The sequence below is a fragment of the Nuphar pumila genome, chromosome 9 (genome assembly GCF_984573655.1).
Source record: "Nuphar pumila chromosome 9, dmNupPumi1.hap1.1, whole genome shotgun sequence".
Classification (NCBI taxonomy): domain Eukaryota; kingdom Viridiplantae; phylum Streptophyta; class Magnoliopsida; order Nymphaeales; family Nymphaeaceae; genus Nuphar; species Nuphar pumila.
Window position 1 is genome coordinate 125,756,619 of NC_143257.1, and position 24,996 is coordinate 125,781,614.

At 36.9% G+C, this 24,996-nt stretch overlaps 1 protein-coding gene across 1 annotated transcript in view; it reads right to left on the bottom strand.

Annotated features, from left to right (window-relative positions):
- Positions 1-24,793, bottom strand: part of LOC149829315 (uncharacterized) — a 100,610-nt gene extending 75,817 nt beyond the window's left edge. Inside the window, exons 1-14 of the mRNA XM_090018035.1 lie at positions 24,489-24,793; positions 23,712-23,897; positions 17,994-18,083; positions 17,844-17,917; positions 17,571-17,726; positions 17,312-17,432; positions 17,005-17,060; positions 16,613-16,667; positions 16,459-16,515; positions 16,218-16,319; positions 13,559-13,639; positions 13,422-13,474; positions 9,300-9,369; positions 2,805-2,868 (exon numbers count right to left, since the gene is read on the bottom strand). Of these exons, the coding sequence (XP_089874161.1) occupies positions 2,805-2,868; positions 9,300-9,369; positions 13,422-13,474; positions 13,559-13,639; positions 16,218-16,319; positions 16,459-16,515; positions 16,613-16,667; positions 17,005-17,060; positions 17,312-17,432; positions 17,571-17,726; positions 17,844-17,917; positions 17,994-18,083; positions 23,712-23,897; positions 24,489-24,593 (1,270 nt within the window). The 5' untranslated portion in view covers positions 24,594-24,793. The remainder of the gene's footprint in view (positions 1-2,804; positions 2,869-9,299; positions 9,370-13,421; positions 13,475-13,558; positions 13,640-16,217; positions 16,320-16,458; positions 16,516-16,612; positions 16,668-17,004; positions 17,061-17,311; positions 17,433-17,570; positions 17,727-17,843; positions 17,918-17,993; positions 18,084-23,711; positions 23,898-24,488) is intronic.
- Positions 24,794-24,996: the final 203 nt, after the last annotated feature.

Here is a 24,996-nt window from a genome sequence, read left to right on the forward strand (position 1 = left end):
CCTGCCTCGCCCCATTTGGACCAGGGATGGAGGACATGAAACGGGGATGGAGGCAAGGGTGGAGGCCAAAATCCATCCCCGTGCAGGGATGGAGGTTCCGATTTTGAAACAGGGCGGGGTGGAGACCTTGTCCCCCGCCCCCGCCACGGTCCACTGCCATCCCTACTTACAGACAACTTATCAGAGCACTTTCCTATCTCTCTATTATTAGGCTAGATATAGCACATGTTGTATACACAGCTAGTCAATTTCAACATGCTCTCACCTTTGTTCACATAGGAGCAATCTTGCGTATTATTAGATACATAAAGTCCTCTATTTCATGAGGACTCTTCTTGTCTGATTCATCGTCTTTAAATTTAATTGCCTATACTGATGCAGACTTGGGAGGTGATTCCAATGATAGACACTCAACAACTGGTTTTTGTGTTTTCTTAGGTGAATCCTTAATTTCGTGGAGATACAAAAAGTAGCATAATGTAGGGGTGGCAATCAGGTCGGGTCGGGTCAACGGGTTGGTGGGTCAGGTTAACGGGTTGGCGGGTCAGAATACCTCAACACGAACACGACCCGTTTATTAAACAGGTCGGATGTGGCAAAAACGAACACGACCCATTTATTAAACGGGTAACCCGACCCGACACGGTGAACCCGTTTAATAAACGGGTCAGGTCGACACGACACGGCGACCTGTTTATTAAACGGGTCAACCCGATAACATAGACACGATAACCGACCTGAGTAACCCGAATAACATGTCTAACCCGAATAACACAATTAGAAACACACAAAAAAAATACATATTATACTTCTTTTCTGCAAATCTCAATATGAAATTATACTACCAACATTAACATAAAACTTCAACATAAAGACATAAACATAAAGACAACATCAACATAATTGTCTTACAAGTTACAACCATACTACAAACATATCCACCAAGTTGTCTTACAATCATCAAGATAAACATAAATAATTAAACGGGTTGACCCGCCCGCCTAACCCGTTTATTAAACAGGTCAAACGGGTTGGCGGGTTGGCATATCCCTAACACGAACACGAAACGTTTAATAAACGGGTTAGGCGGGTCGACCCGTTTACGACACGAACCTGTTTAAGCCAAACCCTAACTCGGCTAAGAAGCGGGTCGGGTCAGATTTTGCCACCCTTAGCAGAAGGTCTCTCTCTCCTCCACCGAAGCTGAATATAGAGCCATGGCCACCACAACAATGAAAGTAGTTTGGGTCATACATCTTATAGCTGACATGGGAGTTGAAACAACACAAGCTTCAAGAATGTGTTGTGACAACAAGTGTACGATCTATATTGCTAGCAACTGGACATTTCATGAACACACCAAACATATTGAGATGGATTGTTGCTACGTCAGAAACAAATATCTACATGGAACCATTGATCTGCCCTATTTTACATAAGAATACCAATTAGCAGACTTCTTCACCAAACCTTTTGTTGCTCCCAGATTTCACTTTCTCTTAACAAACTTTCGCTCATTGTACCGTAAGTTTGAGGGGGAGCGTTAAAATGTAAAATGTAACATATTATATATATATATATATATAATATTTTATTATTATTATATATATTTTTTTTTATTTTCTTTTATTTTGTTTTCTTTATTTCTTTTTATTTTTATTTATTGTCTAGTTCATTTTGAACTAGACATTGTAGTCTAGTCAAGTCCCAACTAGGACTTGACTAGGAATATAGTCGTTGGAAAAGTCCAACAGCTATATTTAGAGCGAGCTCTCCTTCATCTCTTCCACTTGTATAAATAGGGGTGATCCCCCTCCACTTTGGATCGATGCTTCTTAAGCATTTCTTGTGAAGAAATAAAGATTTATTATTTTAAGTGTGCTTCCAGTTTTACCATTTTATGGGTTATGGTTGAAGTGTCTCCAATAGACACTCTTTTGAAGATTTCTCGTGCTTCAGTGGAAGACCACCATTTCATTACAAGTAGGTTGGTGAAACCGGCATTTGGAAGGTTTTCAAACTTGAACATTTGTGAGACAACTGATTCTTTCATTTGATTTCAAATTATAAGTTTTTGACATATTAGATACAAATAGTCTGTTGTTGCTCCAGTTCATGCCGATTGCCAAGAAGTTGGTACTTGAAACTTGTATCTGGAAGATTTTCAAACTTGAACATTTATGAGGGCTGATTCTTCCATTTAATTTCTATTTATAAGTTTGACATAATTTTTTTTTGTATGTTTTACTTCTTAATAGTAAAATTTTAGTTTCATATCTTCTCATATTTCTTTCCTGAAAATCTGATGGGATCTTACTCTGCCAAGAAATTGGTGACAAGTTCGCCAAACACTAGGATCTTAATTGCATAACAGTCAAGAAATAAGACAACTGAATCACCCTATTGGCACGACTAGGCCCCAATACACAAGTTTTTGTGCATCATATACTCTGTGTATTCTTGATCTGTGTGTACATCTGCACTATATGTATGTAAGCTACTAGTCAACAAATATTCATACTCACTATCTCTCACGTTATAACCAACACTTCAGGACAAAATATCAGCAACCAATCATAAACATACAACCGATAAAGAGATTGTGGTGCTTCCAATAAGAGACCCATCTAGAAACTGGCATCATACAAGTAAATCATTCCTAGAGGAAAATTTTCGCCAACTAGAAAGGCTACAGGGATAAATCTAGTGACATGACAAAAAAACCTGCACAGTACAAAAAGGAAAAATAGAAGCAGGTGGAGTATGGCCTAGTGCCTTGGCAAACCATTAGTATAAGGGCATACCTTTAGCCTTGCTGTTAAACATCCCAGCAACAGCAGCAAGACTTTCCTCACTTGTATCTGGAACCTAATATACAATTTGAGACCCAAGTCAAATAATGGAAAAATGTCATCTTGTACTATGAATCTTCTTACAATGAGAGCAAAATTTGATGCTAAACTGAACATTTAAAGGTCTGGCACAGTTTTAGCCAATCCATGTAGAAATAAAGGAGAACATCTTTAGTTAATTCCAACACTTCTGTTAAAACAGGTTATATATATGTATGTATACAGTATATACAGCCTTGAAATTTGTATTGCCCTTCAAGGGCATTTTGATCTTTTCACAATCTTGTAACAGTACTGTTCACTAGGAACAGTTTTTTTTTCATTTTATTTGTTTTATTTTTTGTTTTGTTCTTTTATTAAAAAGAGCCTGGGCTCTATGGTCAAAAGACCATAGAGTCATCGGAAGCTTCCAACCACTCTATTGAGAGCTCCCCAATAGAGCCCCATGATTTCCTTTTTGTATAAATTGGGGTTGAGCCCCTCCCTTGTATCTAATACTTTGCTTAAGCATTTCTATTCAACAAATATTATATTCTTTACCTTTGTGTTTAAGTTCTAGACTCCTTGAAGTCGTTGTATGCACTTTTGTACTTGTGTACCTGCTTATGCACTTTGTTTTGTAATTCCGCATACATCATTACATGGTATCAGAGCTATAAAGGTGGCCCTTAAGTGTTTGTGATTGTGGAAAATCACCTAAAAGTGTTTGTGTGTTCATGGCGCTTACGGTAACTCAAGTGGACGTGCTCTTTCACACTCTTCTTTTTTTTTCTTTATCTCTCTTCTACCATTCAAAATGAGGGATAATCACAAAATTGATCTCTCCTTCAAGCTTAATGGCTCCAACTACATAACGTGGGCATCCGCTATAAAAAATAACATCAAAGGATAGAAACTTTAGGGATATGTGTGTTAAGTTGTACATGATATATATATATATATATATGTGTGTGTGTGTGTCTGTGTGTGACGACCCCAATTGACCCTCGTGAAAATAGTGAAAAAAAAATTATACGATTGCGGAAACTCGCCCATGGATTCGAGGCCTCATAGATTTAATATTTCAAACCACAAACCAAATTGTGCATTGAATCAAATGAAGAAGAAATCAAACTTTATTAATTCAATAAATAAATATCAAATAATCTAGACACAAAAATTGTCCATCTCATAACAAGCCACTCTGTCAAAAAACTAGAAACTAGTCAGACAAGGCTCGCAGTCTTCAGCCAGTTGGTCAGGACATCACTGAGCATTTGTGCCTATAAAACAGTTTTAAGAAAACGGGCAAAACCCAAAGTCCTTTGTACAAATTTTTTTAAAAATCCAAACAGTAAAGAAATATAATAAACCAAATTCGTGCATAAATTCCAGAGGAATATCACAATTAACAACTTACTACAAAGCATTTAACCAAATATCATGTGAAACAAAATAAGTATGAATGTATGATTCAATGAAGATGCATGAATAACTTATTAAGTTATTTATCAGAGTTACTTTTACATGCATGTCCATATTAAATGCACACAAATTTAATTTTCATTTTTCCTTAAACCTGCAGATACTCACAACTGACACAAATTCTCGAAGTCCAAGTTAGGTTCCCAATTGTAGCTTAACACACAATTTGTATTTTATTACTAGGTTTCACACTTGATCATCGACCGATATCAAGAATCAGCATCATCCATTGAAACATTAGAAATCAACATCTAATGCTGGGACATCAGAGAAATCAACATCCACACGCAACTTTCTTGGTATACTGATAACTACAGTTAAGTCAACACCACTTCTCAGGCAAAATGACTGAATCTTGCTAAAACCGTAGCCGGGAAGTGAACCACCATATTGGGTTTAGGGGCACAATCACACACGAAGTTTTAGTATCCTCACGGTCCCCCAAGACCGCCATCCAAGATTCTCACACTATAGAAGGGACATCAACGAAGAGATTAATTTCACTATTTGATCTCTTTAACCTTTTTAAAAAAATTCAAATTCTTTATACAAGAACCGTTCTGCAAATCAATATGCAAAACCAATTTCAAGCCCTGACCGGCACAATTTAATAATGCAGTTATTTTTTAAAATCATTAAATTTTCAGAAATAAATTTTGCAATGCATAATTAAAGTCAACAATATGTAGAGCAACACATGCTCCTGTCCTATACGGCCTGTAGTGGTTCACATCTGACCACCAACGCATTTCAAAAGTGATTTATGCATCTTTGCAAAATTTCAGTGAACATGCAACACTCAATGTTTCAAAACACGTCCACAAATGTATATTCAAACACACAAATAATTGCACATGAAACCAAACGCATACGCATGTCAATCGATGCTCACAAAACACATTAACATGATCAATTTCATGCATAAATAATCAAACATGCATATGATCATATTTATGCAAACATTAAATAATTTTAGATTCATGTGTATGATATATACAATTGCAACATGATCAATTCCAACTCATGATTATGTATCATTTTAGAAAAATGCATACATCAATCTGTACATGATCAAATTCATATACCAAATCAACTATGCAGAAATTTTTTATCAAGCCAACAACTGGGCCGATTTGAATTCACAAATCAAACAATCATCTAGTCGATAGATCTGGACCAGATCTCCATACTGAATACAATCAGCAAAATCTGATCCATAATAGTTCGCCTAAACTTGACGAAACTGATCAGATTTATGTACCCATGAAACTCGGCAAATCTAAACCAGAATTGCATAAACAGAACTCGACAAGTCTGATCATATTTGCATGCATATAAAGCTAAGCAAGTCTTATCATATTTGCTTACATACAGAAATTGGCAAGTCTGATCAGATTTGCACACATACAAAAATCAACAAGTCTGATCAGATTTGCACAGATACAGAATTCGGCAAACCAGGTCGGATTTGCATATATAAAAGCTTGGCAGATTTGATCAAATTTGCATATGGATGAAATTCAGCAAGTCTGATCAGATTTACACACCTGCGCAACTCGGCAAGTTTGATCAGATTTGCTGACTAATAAAACTCGGCAAGTCTGATTTGATTTGCATACACGTCACAATCGGCAAGTCTGATCAGATTTGCCCACACATATCAAATCTGATCCAAGAAGTATTTCCATAACATGCTTAAAAAAAACTCAACACACAACAAAACTTGGCAAGTCTGATTAGATTTGAACACATGCAAAACTCGACAAGTCTGATCAGATTTGCTTACATAGAAAAAATCTGGCAACCTAAATACTTCTTGATTTTTGCCTCCGAAATTTCGCCTAAATTTAACCTAAATTTTGCTTGATTTTTACTCAAATATAAAGGTTAAAAATAAAAAATTTCACAAATTATAATTAGCTCAACTAGGTCTTGTTAGTGGGCTCTGGGCCACGAGCAGACCCAACTGACGTCACCTATAAAATAATATATTTTCCCACAATTTTATCAATTTAATTAAATATATAATTTAAGAATTATATTTTTTTAATTTAAAAATCATGGAAAAATATGCGATATTACAATATGTATGTATTGTCATACATACATATTTGATTTATATTATACATATATATATATGTGTATGTATGTGTGCATATAATGATGTAATAGGTAAACCTTCTAAGGATATTTTTGTCATTTTAATAGTATAATCGTATTGTTCATTAAGAACAATTTTTCTCTTAATTATTTTTTAGCTTTTTATTTAATGTCTTTTTGTAAAGAGCATGGGCTCTATGGTCAAAAGACCATAGAGTCATTGGGGGCTCCCCAACGGTCACATTTGTGACTATTGGGAGCTCCGAACAACTCTATTGGGAGCTCCCAATAGAGCCTCGTGATCTCCATTTGTGTATAAATAGGGGTTGAACCCCTCTCTTATAACCAATGCTTCTCTTAAGCATTTATGCACAATAAAGATGAATATTTTTTATATTGTGTTTTTTATTTAGTTTCTTAATGTTTTATATGCACTTAGTGCTTGTATTGTTACCCGGTTTGTCCTATAGTGGACTTATGCTAGTGCACATTTTGATTGTGATCTTGTAAACCCTTAATGGCATTGGTTTATGCTTATGCACTTTTATGATCGTGATCTTGTAAAGCCCTTAGTGGCATTGCTTTTGTATTTTTCGCTATTTCATTACAATGTGATGGGCACTATCCCCGAGCCTCAACTCAAGCTCACCAAACTAGAAGGAGATTAAGAGAAGGCTCTAGAAGGAGATGACTGAATTAAGGTCATTAAAGATCATCAACCTAAGGTGAAAGATTGGGAGAGTATCCATTGAAAAATACTTTCAAAATATGTGCCAACTCCAAAGGCAACATCCTCTGATCCGCTGGCATACTGTTTAACCGAACAATGCTCCATGTCTGTGCCGCCACACACCATCACCTCAACGACGATATTGTTGCTTATCGCATGCCATGCTACCACCGCACGTCACCGATAGCTCAACGCATACCGCACGTTACCGCATCCAATGCATTTTTCACTCAATAGAGCTCAACATCGTGCTTGCCACATTATAACAAGTTTGGTTCGGGACATTCACTATGTTAGGGAAAAAATTCTCAAGGGAACCATCGAGTTACCATACATGACATCAGAATATTAAATTGTTGATTTCTTCACCAAGGCCTTGTCATCGCATCGATTCTCTTTTCTTCTTAGCAAACTCTCAGTCATTTCCCCATCAGTTTGAGGAGGTGTTAAGTATATACTTGTTAATATACATGATATATATATATATATACATAATGTATATATATTCTAATATTAATATGTATATACATGAATATGCATTTTTTTATTCATTGTGATATTTATGTAATAGGTCTTGCCCTCTAGGGGCATTTTTGTCTTTTTACCATGGTTGCCAGTTGAGGAAGCGGGAGCGGGAAGCGATACGGGAAGCGGGAGCGGGAAGCGAGGCACTTTCAAAATTTTAGGAAGCGGGGAAGCGTGGGACCACTTAGGAGCGATTCGGGAAGCGTCTCGGAAGCGACCTAGGAAGCGTCTCGGAAGCGACCTAGGAAGCGTCTCGGAAGCGAGGGGGAAGCGAAAAAAATAAAAATAAAAAATACAAAAAATTTGAAAAAACAGGGGAAGCGAGGGGGAAGCGTGGGGGAAGCGAGGGGGAAGCGTGGGGGAAGCGTTGGGGAAGCGATGGGGAAGCGTGGGGGAAGCGCGCTTCCCATTAAAGGGAAGTGCGTCCCCCATTAAAGGGAAACGCGTCCCCCATTAAAGGGAAGCGCGCTTCCCAAAAAAGGGGGACGCTTCCCCCCACGCTTCGGAAGCGCGATGTTTCGCGCTTCCGAAGCGCGCTTCCCCTTTTAGCTAGGCGCTTCCGGTAACTCTGCTTTTTACCCTATGTGATAGGTCCTGCAATTAGGGGCAGTTCTGTAATTTTTATCTTTTGTTTTATGTTTTTTTATTATTTTCATATTTCTAGGCGTTGAGACTAGTCCAATGGCTAGTTGGACTTGCCCCTTTACTTCCTTTTGTATATAAATGGGTGCTCTCCCATTCTTGTTGCTCATGCTTTTCTTAAGGATTTGAGAGTTAATAAAATTATATTTTTTATTTTTGTGATTAGCCCTTAGTGGCTTGTGTTGTGAGCTATATTGTGTTCTTGTGCTTGCCCATAGTGGCTCTTGTACTTTGCCCATTAGTGGCCTTGTGATTGTGCTCCTTCTCTTGTGCTCTCATTACAACAAGTCCCTACATGTTCAATTTTTTTTCACTTTTGGACTGTTTTCATTGGCTCACACAGAATTGCTAGATGATGTAAGAGCCAGCTTCATTCGCCATCAAGGCATCGACACACTCCTAGTAAGACAAGAAAAAACAAATACAGTGCAAAAGCTTCACCATGTGTTCATCTTTGTATATAATGCAATATATGTAAGGCAAATATTGTAATTTTTGTCTTCCTCTAGCAAGCAATCTAAGCTACTTTTCCATGTCAACAATTACTTCAGCCAATCAATAAAGAAGAAACACAGATCAGGCTCTTCATGTGCAATGTGTCATTTGAAAACCAATTCTAGAAGGGAAAAAACACTAACCGTGACAGCACAGAATAGAATCTTGATCAAAATTTACATTTCATAAAGTTGTCAATCTCCAAGTTACTAAACCTAGGAAAACAATAGTCACTGAAAAACTCAAGGAATGACAAGTTCCTACAAAGAAAGAACACATGCTATTAACACCCGGATTATTTTGACTTTCTTGTAACCAAGATCAAAGTAGACCTTGCATATAACAAATGTATCAAAATGCATTTGAAGTAAAATATAACAAATGTATCCTTGCATATAACAAATGCATATACAAATCTGAAGTAAATTATGAACACCAGAAACTAAAGGGATCAAATAAGCAACGCAAGTTATATAAGGAGTTCATTTAACCTGTATACTTGAAACAACCCGAGCCAACGCTCTAACCATGCCCTCCACAACGTTGGTGTTTTTAGGGTTCCTACAAAAGATTACAATAAATATAAAATTCTCACACATACGTTCAAAAATATAGAACACAAGTAAAACAGATGAAATCAACAGTATCCAATTATAAGTCTAATACGGACCAAAAAATATTATAAGTGTAAAATGGACCCCAAAAAACTTTTATTTTCCTCTAGCAAAGAAAAACAACAGCCATCATGAAATGCTTGATTATATAGCATTACAACTGCAACTAAAAGCCTATTGCCATGACAAATGTAACAAGTGACCATATAGAGGTTGACAAACATCACCACATTAAATACCATTTGTAGGACCAAAAAAATCTCCAAAAGACATTGGTTTAACCTATATGTGATGCTAATTTGCGTTGCTAACAAGCAGAAGCAACCAAAAGATGGTGAAGAGAAGTTCAAATAATGATGTAACATCCAGAAAGAAGTTGCAAATATTAATGTTAAAAGGAAACTACCCTCAGAAAAATCAGCTCCACAAACAGTGCATGTGCATGTGTGTGCAGAGAGAGAGAGAGAGAGCATTCTGATACTAAAAGAAGCAATAGAAAGGAATCCTCCCTTCTTCAACTTATGATGAAACAGTGTATACTGATGCTAAGATCGTTCTCTTTCTTTTCTGTTAAGATAGTGACAATGAAGCTAAGAACTCAAGAACGACAGATATCTTGAAACAATTGTTTGAGGAACAAAATTTTGACACGAGAAAACAATAACCAAATGGATCCATCCATGGATGCAAATCCAAACATGGAACCGCATCAACTATGAACCAATGGCATCATGGATCCTCTTCATATAATTGAAATGCTTCTCCATCCATAGATATTGTGTGTTAAAATGTTTTTTAAAAATAAAAAGGAAAGTATTGAGATATCACCATGAAAATATGATAATAATGGTTAAGTAATATCAGAAATATCAAAAAGTATCAAAATATATGTTTCTATGTCATTGATTTACATTGGCTTTAATATTTTTAAAATTACCAATAAAAACAATATTCTTGGTTTTCCTTTTTCCTAGAGTTCCTTTTTGCCAAGATTTTGCCAGGACCAGTATTTGTGCCTATAACAAATGATCACGATATTGTTAAAAAGAAGGCAATTGCAAAAATCTCCCTTGATATCTTTTATTGAAGACATAACAGAGAAAGTGTCTTTACCAAGAACCCCTAAGCAATCATATTGCTGGGTTACCAACAAAGAAATGTTTATATACACAGAATAACAACTATAGTTACCAAGTTTCCAAACAAATGAAGGGGTTGCCTTTATACTTCACTCAATTCACTAACTTCCCATTATGTAATAGTTATATCATGGAATTTAATCTTTAACATGGTTTCCCAAACCCAGTGAGAAGCAGGAGTTTTTTCTTCAAGGTCATTTTTCAAAGAATGCATGGAATATTACAACAGTGTGTTAAATTTATTGACATGTACACATGTATATACATAGTTATATACACATATACTAAGTCACATGGGTGCGGGGATTCGGCACTTCCAAAAAATCCGGGTGCGGGGGTGCGGCAAAATATATATATAAGGGGTCCGGGTTCCCCCGACGCGGGTCCTGGGCAAGGCCGTTCTGTTTCGGGCAAGGCCTAATCAATACCACCACCAGTTACGCTCACGTCACTTTCTAGCAAAATAATTAACTGGCCGGGCAAGGCCTTGCCCTTAGCTGCCCGCCCTTTCCCCTCTAACCCACAAACCTCATTTCACCGCACCATCAATGGTCAAGTGCTCACATCATTTTTTTTATTGTAATGATTATAAAGAAGATCAAACCAAGGCCCATTAGTTTAATTTAAGTAGAATATCATTGTATCTCCTTGGTCAGGATGTAATTACTCGGGCTTTAAAATCACCAGTCAATATCTTATTAGTTTGACCTCTGTTTCTGTGACTTTACCTCCTCCAGCCATCTTTTCTTCCTTTACATTTTTAGATTTTTTTAAAACATATAATAAGATATTGGGAGATTTTGTGTTTTGCGCTTTTTCCTTCTGGAAGTGGAGGAGAGACTAGTTGGGGGCAATTAGTTAGTGCATCACGTGAAGGAACTTTGGTTAGAGTCCCCAACCCTGGTTGGGTGCAACACTCTAGACATGTAAAGGGTTAGGGATAACGACGGTGGAAGGAAAGCGACTGCCAAAAATGGATGTAGACAGGTCAAGACTCAAACCATACAGAGAGAGAGTGAAATATGTATTGGTGTTTAGGGTTAGAGAGAGAGAGAGAGGTTTTTGTTTTGAATTTTTTATTATTGCAATAGAAATTTAACTTGTAGGGTGTGATGTGATTTGAAATAATAAGGGGCAGCAGCGTTAGCTTTACTAATTTGTCCCAAAGGCCGAATGTTGGAAGCATGGGAAGCAACCAAGGATGAAAGGGGGAGATTGGTTACGCATCAGAGACCGGGGCAGTAGTAGTGCAGGCACAGCAGGGAGCTTTGCAGGCGCAGCAGCAGCAGCCATGACCGTGAATGATTCCCTTTAGGTTGGTGGCTTCAGAGGGGAGCTGTTTTCCGTTTGTGGTCTGGTTTGCTGACTTTTGATAAAAAGAAAAAGCAAGGTTTTTTTGTGTATTTTCCTTAAGAAAAAAGTAGTATTTTTCTTCTTTTTTGGTGGTTTTAATGGAGGTGGGTGGTGGTGTTCTTGAGATGGTAGACAAGAGAAATGTTCGTGTTGGTGTTGATGGTGGTGGTTTTGAGGACGGGGAGAGAGGAGTTGGTGGTGAAGAGAGGGAAGGTATTAGTCCGGCGCCTCAAAAGCTGTCTCGCACCGACGCATTCCCCTTTAGGATGCCTCCCTTCTCCCGTTGTGACAACAGCCCCACCTTTTATAACAGTGAGGGCAAGTCGAGCGATTTATACGATATCCCCGCTGGTGCAGTTGCAGCAGGAGCTACTCCAACAAGGAATCTGCAACCTTTTCCTATTGCCTTCAAATCCCCAGGTATCAACTCTAAAACAACACCCCTTCCAAAACACACTTTGCACTTTTCTGGCACCTCTGATTTGTCCAAAGAATCACCCTTATACCATTTCATAGGGCAAAATAAAAATAAAAAATAAAAAAATGGATCAAAATGACCCTGGGTGCGTTGACCGCACCCAGGGTCGGGTTGACCGCACCGGGTGCCGCGCCCGCTCCCGCGTCGCCTCATGTCGACGCGGGTGCGGTACCTGTCTGGCCGAATCCCTGTGATATGGCACATACACTATGTGTATGTGTATACACACACACACACACACACACACATATATATATATATATATATATATATATATTTATTTATTTATTTATTTTTATTTTTGCTGATTTGTGCATGTAATAGGTTATGCCCATTAGGGGCATTTTGGTCATTTCATTAATGTGTAATAGGTAGTGCCCATTAGGGGCACTTTTGTACCTTTTATTTTTCTTTTATTTATGTTCTTTATTTTTCTGATCTAGCCATTAGGGACTAGCCCAACAAGCTGTTGGGCTAGTTGGCTAGCCCTCTTTGTTGGTTATTCACTCTATAAATATGGGATACATCCCATATTAATAAATTGTTTTTCTTAAGCATTTTACAGCAATATATTCATTTATTTTTATGTGTGTGCTTGCCCATAAGAGACTTGTGTTCTTGCTTGTATTGGCCCATAAGAGGCTTTGTCTTTTTCTGCACATTCTTGTAATCTTGTAAGCCCATAAGTGGCATCTATTTGTGCACTTTTGTATTTCATTACACAGTGGACAACCAAAAGATTTTCTGATGCCTTGATGTCATTATGAAAACGAGACTAATCTAGATAAAGTGGCAAGCCCATTAGGATTCATGAAGTCCACTGAAGTCCCATGTGAAAAAAGCGCATTTTACATATAAAGTGACAAGCCCATTAGGATTCACAAAGTACTCGGAACTATGTGAAAAAGCATGACACTTCTAAAATGTTACCAACTATAATGCCACCAGCAATGAAATAATTACATCTACGAACGACTCATTGATTAAGCAATACCACACAGAACAGTATATTAACCAGAGGTTACTCACATATCAAAATTTTGGAATAGAAGGCGCAAGGTGCGTGCTTCCATGCAGAAACCCTGCAATAAGCACAAGATCAGTCTCACCGCAGAGCCATCAATGGGGTCATACATTTGAAGGACAACTCTTGGATCAAAGATTACCCTCAAAATTTCAAGGACAAGAATACGGTGCCACAGTGGCAAATCCATAGATGTAGAGTTGACCAACATATTGAGAAAAACCTACAACACAATTTAAATATAGATGTCAATGTGGCCGTCACAATAAAGACATAAGCCTACAAAAATAGCAATTTGTACGAGTTCACAATCCTTACATTGTACTCTTAGAAAGTCAAAATAAAAGACACAGTAATGGAGAACACTTAATATGAAATAGTTCCAAGATAAGAGGTTTGGCAAGAATACCCTTCTATGAGCAAAAAAGGCAAAACTAAAAGCTTATCTATTCTAGTATACAGAGGAACAATTTTGCACGGAAAATCCTATCAAGACTGAATTCCTTCCATGTAGACCAATAAAGGTGGATTGCATTCTTGAAACCTATCTAGTTCACTCTCTCCCCCCTTTCCTCCAATCCTTTCCTCCAGGGTGTTTCCATCTGCTCACCCAAGACACAGTACTTATCATCCGATTCCATTAGATTCATGTAAACTATGCATGGCCTCCCATCCTCATTACTTTTTTTCTCATTTTTACCATGGATAACAAATGCCTCCATTGTAATAAAAATCATAATGATGAAGCAACTGTTTTCTTTTCAAATAATAGTTTCTTGAAACAAGGATTTTTTACTATTTGGAGAAAAACAAATACAAACTTTCAATTACTTAAAATTAAAAGAATGGATGCAAGTTCATCTTTGTAGAATTTTTGTTTAAGAAAGTTCATTCAACTAGTATATAAAACTAAAAGTGCAAGTTTAAATGGAATTGTCAATTGTTTATTTTTCCAATGTACAGTGTCAGTGTCACAAAGAGCAAAACATACTTAAGGACAATGGAAGAAAAAGAGATTAAGGCTAGAACTACCTGATAGAAGATTCAAAGATTAGTATATTCACTAACCTTGTGAGTTGGTTAGCACCAAAAGACCATGGGGTCCAGATCAGTACTCTTAACAAAAAAAAAGAGAGGAGAGATCACATATGGACACACACAGGTCAAAATAAAATGGATATTAAACCCCACGACACTTGTGTCGAATAAGGGACAAACCATAGGTGTTAAATACAGATTGGAGTGATGATGACATTTATTAAAAAAAGGATAAGTTGTCCAAGATATTCCCAAAAAAAGACCACTTATTTTTTAATTCTTTGGAGAAGAATCCTCACAGACATATTGTCAGACCAATACTAATCACTATGTTGTGAAGTCTCAATGGAGACTATTCATCCATCATGAAATAGGTATGGAACAACTACTTCACTATATGCAATTTCATGCATAGCACAACCTACATAAAGAGGCTTATAAGTTGTAATTCCTCATATACATCAATCTAATAACTGTGATAGAAGTATCACTAGATTGGTTGAAAATGACTAGCTTCCATTGTCAAGATAACCACCATAATAAGCAAACAAATCAAGCCCACTGCAAAACATTAAAAAAACAATAGGGAGAAAAATAAGTAACAGCACTACCTCACGAACTCTTGAAAACAGCTCACTATAGGTGAAACCCAACAACTACCACTTTGCACCAATACGTTTTGGGTAATTTCATATGGAAAATTTATGTTTAACCACCTCAGGTTTCAAATATTTAAGATTGACACCCAACCTTCCACCTGTTCAAGAAAAAATCAGTAAAGAAATTATTTATTTACCGCTAAGTATAACTGCAAAAGTAGAGAGCTATAAAAAATAGATTGAGTAATTTAAAGAAAAAAGAAAGTTAAAATTGTCATTTTCAAAAGTTAGCTAGAGTTACATGAATAAAAAGCAACTCAGGCCACAAGGGCTCCCCTCATCTGCTAGGGGCAACTTGTCAATGTAACCAAGTTGATGGGATGTCACAAGTTAACCCACGGGTAGCATCCCTTGCCAGAAGGTCGAAGCTGGGTGGGCAGAGAGGACCTCATGGTATTTACCAACAGAGGCCAACCAATGTGCCATAAGTGATGGCGGGGTTTCAAATTTTTTAAAAGGTTAGGCATCTATCTTAGATATTTGAAACCTGAGGTGGCTAAACATAAATTTGCGATATGTTAGGCACCTATATGTAAATTACCTTTTTCGCCTTTAGGAGCAGGCTTATAAATTTTCTTTAATAATAGCAGTAAAAGAATAACTAAAAGGTGTTCCACATCAAATTACAAAAGAAAAAGCTACCTAATATGTTCAAGTGTCATTCCATGCAACAGAAAATATCATGCACAACCATCATCGAGCAATTAACTATGATCAGAAGCACATATGCACCCATATGTATGCATATATCTATCGTGTATACATGCATGTGTACGCACATGTCTCATGAATAATGATAGGATCAATCTAAAGCATGGAAAAAATTCACAATATTAACCAGTGGTAGTGCAGATATTTTACATTCAAATTTATGGTTTCATAGTTCATTCAGAAAGCTGAGATGCCCTTGTTTCCACTTCAAGACTCAGAAAATGAGATCAAACAAAAAACCTTTCACATTTAGGAATATTTATGAGATATGCTGCATATCGACCTATTTATCTGTTGTGATTAAGCATAATGATTTATTCATTCACTGCAGTTGTATATTGAAAGTGAAAAAAAACAATAACATAGGCAACGAAAACTGCATGATTTTCATACCTCACATTCTGTGATGAGTGATGAACTATACAGCCTGACAACATGTGCAACTGATCGTAAGACCAAACGACGGAAATATGGTTCCCCAGCTTCACCTTCTAACTGATCGCAATGGGAACAGTAAAAGATAGAGTTTAAAATTTGGCATAAATAATGAAGTTTCCAAATGGATTAAAAAATCTAAATGGGCATAGCTGTTCAAAAGAACATAATACATGCAGATTCTTAAAACATAAACTACCTCAGCATTAGTACGGAAGGAGGTCATAAGTAGTGAGCATATCTGATGGCGCAAGACCTGATCAGTGGCACAATACTTGGTAAAAGCATGTTATGAAACTAATATGTAAAAAAACTCAGTGCTGCCCAACAAGACAACCAAGAACAACAATTACCTGTTCATAAGGTATGAGATGTCTGAAGATCGCAACATAGTTTGATAGAACGAACCTGTATATTTAAGAAGACATTTTTATTTAATTATTTCTGACAAAGAATTGCACCTCAAACACAACTTCAATTTAAAAATGGTGATCTAACAAAAAATTTATCATTTTACTTTTTAATGAAGCCAAACAAACGAAAATTTTCATCCACATATAGAATATTATATAGTCCTGACTACTAAGAGGGTCATATGGGGCTTTGAACTAAAAGGCCATGAAGGTATTTGCCAAGACACCAATGATGTACAAACAAGATGTTCAGCATGTAGCATAAACATAAAATTTTAACAGTTTCACCTTCACCAACAAAAATACATATGCAGAGCAGGTATACAACTCACTCTAATATATCAAGTGCAAATGCCCGCTGAATAGAATTGACTCGTAGCCACAATCCCTAAATGTAAATGAAAAGTACAACTTACATCAGTATGATAAACTAAAAAAATAGAAATCAATCCAAATAAAAGAAAAAATTTGTGTTGCAAATAACTTCAACATCACACTAAGTTATTTAAGTATATGTTGGAGTCTGCAGTACCAGCAGTATAACAAATCTAGAAAAGCTTTTGATGAAAATGAGACATAGAATTTAGAAAAAATCAGTATAAACAGACAAACAAAGACCAAGATCCTATGGGCACATACAGATCCACCTGCCGCAAGAGCTGTCAGGTCTTCAAGTAATCGAAGTCCAAGTCTGCCTTCTTCTGTTAGACTCTTTCGTGAAGCTGATTGGGTAATGGAAACAAGATCATTATCCAATGGCCTGTAAATAATTGAGTCAGAAACCCAGTGACAAATGAGCCATTATATAATATGTTATAGTAATAATCGTAACAGTAGTAGCAGAATGGCACAAAAAGACATAATCACAAGAGGTTTAGAATTGCAAAAGGTGACTTACACTGAAGTATGAATACTGAGACTAACATCACCAGTGACAGAATTGGTCCGAGATATGTGAGTTCCCAAACCTGCCTTGCCAGCCGGAAGAGACTCAGCATGAATAACGTGATCAAAAATCAATGCAGAGGCTTGTCTGAATGTAGCTGCTGCAGTGCTGAAATTGCAAGACAATCTTAAAGATTCCATCAAATAACCAAACCAAAGCACAACAACTAAACAAGCTAAATAAGTATCTGGGAAAAGATGGATCTAAATGTCTGAGTTAGCTTACTTGCGCACACTGTCAGGGGATCGGCTATTCGCAAGCAGCCTGAGAATGATTCCAAGCGATTGAGCCATATCATCCTGAACAACAAGGTCAGATTTCTCCTGAAGTTACCTTCCACCAAAAATGTTATGATAGACTAGAAATAATACGCACCTCATTTTTTGGATGCAAATGTGACTGGAATATTATCAGTATAGTTTGCAGTGTCTTGAGTTGAACATTATCATCTGCCATTTCAGAATGCTGAAGAATGAACATGAACAGGATATATTAGGAAGTTGTGACACAGAGGGACAAGCAGCATCAAAACCAGAAACTGAAGGTTAGATACAGTAAGAGCTTATAAGCTACGGATTATGAGACTCCCTCACATATGACACATAAATTAAAATTACAGTATGCATTAAGCAGTTCAACTGTAGAAAACCAGTACATTGAAGTAACAGTTCAACTGTAGAAATCCAGTACATTGAAGTAACTGAACGTTCTCAAGCAGCTATTATTCAGAATTCAATACAAAGAGAGCCTATCAGTTTGATGTCATTGGATTGGTTATGGTTCAGATTAAATAGGAATTTTGGGTATTAGTTGTTTCTGGGGTAGTGTCTGTTTTGTTTGGGTGATCTGCCACCACCTAGTTCTTCTTCTTCTTCTGCTTCTTAGAGAGAGAGAGAGAAAGAGAGAGAGAGAGAGAGAGAGAGAGAGAGAGAAAAAGAAGAAGAAGTCCTCTCTCTCTCTCTCTCTCTCTCTCTCTCTCTCTCTCTCTCTCTCTCTATATATATATATATATATATATATATATATATATATATACACCTCATCTATAACATGTAAAAACATTGTCTGCAAACCAACCATTTTTATAAGCAAGGAACCTTGCATGTGGAGCACATAAAATGACCACAGTAAATCCTATGGCCAATTCAAGACAAACAAACTGGGCTATCAAACAAGCACCAATAAGACTCAAAAACTATGATTTCTTCAAAAGAAACACTCACTGAATAACCTTCTAAGAAATAAAATACCATATGATTCTCAAGTTGAATAACATAACATGCTCCAAGTACAAGACAATGCATGTTTCTTAAATAGTTAATTATTTTTAAATAAAGCAAACACAGATAAAAGTATTTAAGCAACACCTACACATGGCCTAGCTACTAGGCCCTCCCCGGCATGGGGCGGCTGCCCAGCAAGACACTAGATCCTTTTACCTCTGTATTAGATCATCAAATGTAATATATAGTTTATGGTAGCATGATGAAGGCTGCAAGAGAATTTGTAACATAAGAATAAGATACAGTAATAAAACAAGAGCCTAATGTCCAGTAAAACCCCAAAATGGACAAGCACAAATATGCCACTATGGGCACACTCACAAAACCCACAAAGAAGGCTCAAGGATAAAAAATATTGTTTTATTCATCCACTAAAGTATGCAAAAAGCATACTTTAAAAGAGGGGATTTTCCCCTATATATACACAAACCAAGAGGGCCAAGAGGGAGTCCTCTAGCCGTTAGAGCTAGTCCAACGGCTAGAATTCTAGCTGTTAGAGCTGGTCCAACGGCTAGTCAACCATGTGTTGATCAAAAAATAAAATACATAAAAAACAAAAAATAAACAAATAAAAATTATAAAAATTATTTTATATATAATACATATATATGCACACATATATACATATATAAATATGTATACATATAGATACACATATATTATATATATATATACATTATATATGTACAATTTTAACACTCCCCTTCACCGAAAGTTTGCTAAGAAGAAAGTGAAATCTAGGAGCTGAGAGAGTTTGGTAAAGAAGTCTGTCAATTGGTACTCCAGAGTGACATAGAGCGGATCAATGATGCCTTAAAGATATTCTTCTTGTGCATAGTGACAATTTATTTCAATGTGCTTTGTTATCTCGTGAAGCATATAATTGTTGGCGATGTAGATAGCACTCTTATTATTACAACACATCTTTGAAGCTCTTTTTATTTGAATTCCCATGTTAGCCAACAGCCTTCGTAGCCATACCACCTCCATCATAGTAGTGTCCATGGCCCAGTATTCAACTTTCATTGATAAAAGGAAGATCTTTTGTTACTTCTTGCACCTGCACGAGATCAGAGATTCACCTAGAAAAATACAGAAACTTGTGGTTGAGTCTCTATGGTTGGGATCACCTCCCTAGTTTACATGGATGTCCTAATCTTCTATGTCACAAGTCTAAATCTAATTTTTTGACATTGCAACAGAATGTATTTTTGGACATCTCCAAAAAATCTATATAGTAGAGACTTTCTTCTCTATAGTCCCCCAATCAGCTTCCCCGACTGGCGATCCTGCACCCAACAACTTGATGAGAAGGAGACATTACAACCATGGTTTGATATTCGTGAAACAGATAAGAGATTTAAATTCAATTTGGGAATATATTTAATTTTTTTTATTGAAATCTTTTTAGAGTTTTGAAAGTTCTCAAAATTTCCTATTCCTTTGATTTCAAGTGATGTACCATCAGCACTAAAAACATTAGGCACACTTGAGTTAGTACGATATTCGGATAGAATATCAAAATTTGGGGTTACATTAAATGATACACCAGAATCAAGAAGCCAAAGAAACTTACCAGGGTTGAAGTAGGATTTGACCACGACTCCAATTGAAGAAGAAAAACTTTTAAGAAGAGGTTGAAGAGCTTTTACCAATGCTCCAACGGATAAATCATGTGAGTTATTTACATCCTTAGTCTCTTGTGGTGATTCAACCGTAGCCACTTCATTTTTCTCCCTTGTTTTTAACTTAGGACACATAGGTTTAATATGTTCTGGTTCATGGCAATAGTGATAAGTAATTTTTATTTGATTGTCATACTCAATGCCCTGTCTTCCCCAATGAGGTGGTAGATACAGCCAAAATGGATTTTGTCATCACTCTTGAGTGAGTGCTTCTTCAACCTATTTTCTTCCATACTTAATTCTTCTATAGTGTCAATAATAGAAGGAATTTTTTCTCTATGTAAGAGAGTCGGCTTAGTGGCTTCAAATTCGGGCCTTAATCCATTTACAAATTGATAAAAGTGTTTCATATCTATTTGTTTTTGTCAGAGCTCAATGTCCAAAGGGAAATGCCACTTTGGTTCAGAAAGAGTCAACTCTTCTCAAAGTTCGGATAACCCATTGTAGTACTCCCTAATACTCCCATTACCTTGAGTCATGATCCAAATTTTATCTTGTAAATTGCATACATGTGCAATATCTTTAAGGGAATACATATTTTTGAGGTATTCATTACTAGCATGCTCAAATTTCGCAAGACGAGCATTTCTTGATGTCAACGATATTAATAAACCAAGGCATAATATGTGAATGTCTCATTCTCTACTCTATACATTTTCTCTCATAATCGGATATGGCCTTGTTTTTTTTCTCACCAAAAAAAGCAACTTCTCGTTCTCCACCTTAGTGAGAATAAGTTTAGGTTCAGGATCGAATCCATCCACTAATCCCCACAAACCCTTCTCCAAATATGGTGTTTCATGATTGAAAAACACATGACATAGTTAGTATCATTAAGTTTAATGAGCATGATGGAGACATTTTTCTTGTCTTCCATTTTTACAAAGAAGAAGATAGGAGAGAGAAATAAGAGATGGGAAAGAGAGAGAGGTGAGAAAAAAAGATAGAGAGCATGAGCAACGCACCACACGAATACTTTGAGAAGTCACCCACGAGCACCAGAGCAATGAATCTAGCCAACTTCAAAGAGAGATACACAAGCACACGAATATGTGAATGTTAACTAACAATGAGCAAGAGCACCCTTGCTCTGATACCGTGTGAGAAAACAAGAGCCTTTGAGCATGAACAAAATGTCTACCAAAACCAAAATGGACAACCACAAAAATGCCACTATAGGCACACACAAAGAAGGCTCAAGGAACAAAAATATTATTTTATTCATCCACTAAAGTATGTCAAAATCATACTTTCAAAGAGGGGATTCTCCCCTATATATACACATGCCAAGAGGGCTAAGTGGGTCAAGAGGGAGTCCTCTAGCAGTTGGACTAGCTCCAATAGCTACTCAACCATGTGTTGACCAAAAAATAAAATACATAAAAAACAAATAAAAATTACAAAAATTTATTTATATATAATACATATATATACATATACAAATAAGTATACATACATAGGTATGTCTACATATATACATTATATATGCACAATTTTAACAGATACCGGCTATGCTTACTCAAAAGCTATGGTACTTTCACAATCACTAGCAAAATAGTCAAGAAAGCCATTGGTTTTAAGTGGGTTTTCTAGGTAAATTACTAAGCCTAATGGATTTCCAAATGATATAAATGTTGTTTGTAGGGAAAACTTTATCAAAGCATAAGATCAACATGAAACCATGTTAGCAAGAATGATGTTAGAACTCTTATTTTAGTTCAAGGGGATTATATATATATATATATATATATATATATATATATATATATAAAATTCAAAGTGAAAGGATCTAACCAGCAGCATCTAAGGGCCCATCATTTCAACACCAATGAGACATCACTTGTGAGTGCAAGGATATGACTTTACCCAAACTATAAGAAAACAATATGGTTCTCCTATGAAGAAACAAAATTTTACTAATATGAGTGGAAAAATAAAGCACATAAACAAGCAGGAAAAACAGACAGGGCTAATTGTCAGTCAGTCCGAAAGTATTTTGAACTCTTTTGTAATCCAAGGGGACAAAGAAATACACCGAACCCAAATTAGGCTTTGGGCTGAAGCAATGCAACCACCCACAGAGAGCAATCCAATTTTTTAAAAAACAATGGTAGTTTTCGCTCATTAGTCAACAGAAGTCTTAAAATTTTAACAGAAGCAAGACCAATATAGAAGGACAAATTTCAGTTTCAGGTCAACAACCCTAACGATATATCTGTAATGAAATAGCGGAAAATACAAAAACAATGCCACTAAGGACTTTACAAGATCACGATCACAAAAATGCATAATTACAAACCAATGTCACTAAGGGCTTACAAGATCACACTCATAATGTGCACAAGCACAAATCCACTATAAAATAAAACAATAGCCAACAAGAGGCAACAACACAAGCACTAAGTGCATATAAGACGTTAAGGAACTAAATAGAAAAATACAAAATATAAAAATATTCATCTTTATTGAGCATAAATGCTTAAGAGAAGCATTGAGAAAAATGGGCACAAGTAGTGCCATTATATACAAAAGGACCCAAGGTATAAAGCCATTGGGAGCTCCCAATGGTCATAAATGTGATCGTTGGGGCTCCCAACGACTCTATGGTCCCAATGACCATAAAGCCCCTACAATGCAGTAAAGAAAAATAAAAATAAAATAAGAAAAATAAAAAAGCAAAACTGCCCTTAGTGGACAGCATCTAATACAAAAAGACAAAAATACCCCTAGCCATATATATACATGTACAACTTAACAACATCATCTAATGAGGTTTAACCAATTAAGAAAGATGCTTATTGATAACTTCTCATGAGCCATGCTGATAAAAATGGAGCTCTGCTCTCAACATATTTTTAGAAGGGAGGAATTATATAACCATTAGACTGGAGTCTGATTGTCTGGAAGACTGGAACATCAGGCGATCACAGAATTGTCAAGCACAGTTCTTCAATGTCATTGAACTCTACAGTACACACCAGAAACGACACTAAACAAGCAAGACCACCAACCTTGTACGAATACGTACATACTACAACGGCGGATAATGCATTCAATGATTCAAGTAATACGATACGACCAACATCCAATACAGAGCAGCAGAATGACGACTCAACACTACTTACATCTTTTAGGGTAGCTAATATCTCCTTCAAAGCGGATTGTGCAACAGCATCGTGTGAAATCAGCTTCTGCAAGCACGAAAGACCAATGACACTCAGCTTGACCGTCTTGACCTCGCATGCCATAAGAAAGATCCGCAGTATGTCCTCATTCTGCGCGATGTCACTAGGGTTCGACAACGAACGAAGCTGCAAAAAGCATGAATCAAAATTCATTCATAGTTTCACATAGCTCACGAATAACAGTCCATACTCAAATAGAGCAAGTTTTAGCAACCAAAACCATATATGATTCCGCTTCTCACTAAGTCTTTTCACTCACTCCTTTAAAAAGCATCAAGTAACCCAAAAGATCCTGTTAGAACAAAAACCTCTCAATCCTAAACCTAAACCTAAACCTAAACCTATATTTATTGACATTCTAGACAGAATTCCAAGTATAACTCCAGAAATTTTCGATAGATGACAGCACTGAACTATAAAAAAGCCAATATTTCACGCATTTGATCCCTAAATCAAAGAAATCTCTTCAATGTTCGCAGAAAACAACAAAAACTCAATCCAACCGCTCCTATTTTCCTCGTTTCAGATGAAGGCTCTACAAACTCCCGGACGCAAGTGAAAGCCACTAAACTTAACCCGAAACGAACATCTATCATATGTTTTTGCACGAAATAATGCAGCCATGATACGATGACACAAAATTTGCCCGAATCAACTGGAATTCAAGAACAAACGGAAAAAAAACTACTGCAAACGACACCGATTCTCAACGCTAACCTTCAAGATGGCGTGCTCGGCTGCGTCCTTGACGGCCGGATACCGTCGGCGGGCTTCCGCAGAGAGCGCGCGCAGATCGGATTCAAAAACCGCCATGAAGGCCATTCTTCCGCGACGCCGGCCCACCTCAACCCTCTTCTTCTCCTTCCTCTCCTTCCGAGAAGAATCTTAGGCTTTCCGACTGCGGAGGCGAGAGGACAGCGAGATCGAGGTAGGGATCTGCATTTCGGGATCGGCTGGACGCCCGGGATGAAATTGGCGGGGAGAAGCGAGAAGAGGAAGTGTGAGACCAAACGAGAGACGCCAGTGAATAGTTGGAGACGAACGTCGGTTTATACACGCGCTGAGGCACGTGCCGCGGGTTCGTGCCAGAGGTTGAACGACAAAATAAATAAATGATCGACTTGATTTTTCTATTTCCTGCCAACTTTCGTTCGAATTAAGCACACCCAACTCGCAAACCGTGATATATAGGCGCTTACACTTGAGAGTTACAAATCGAGTCCGA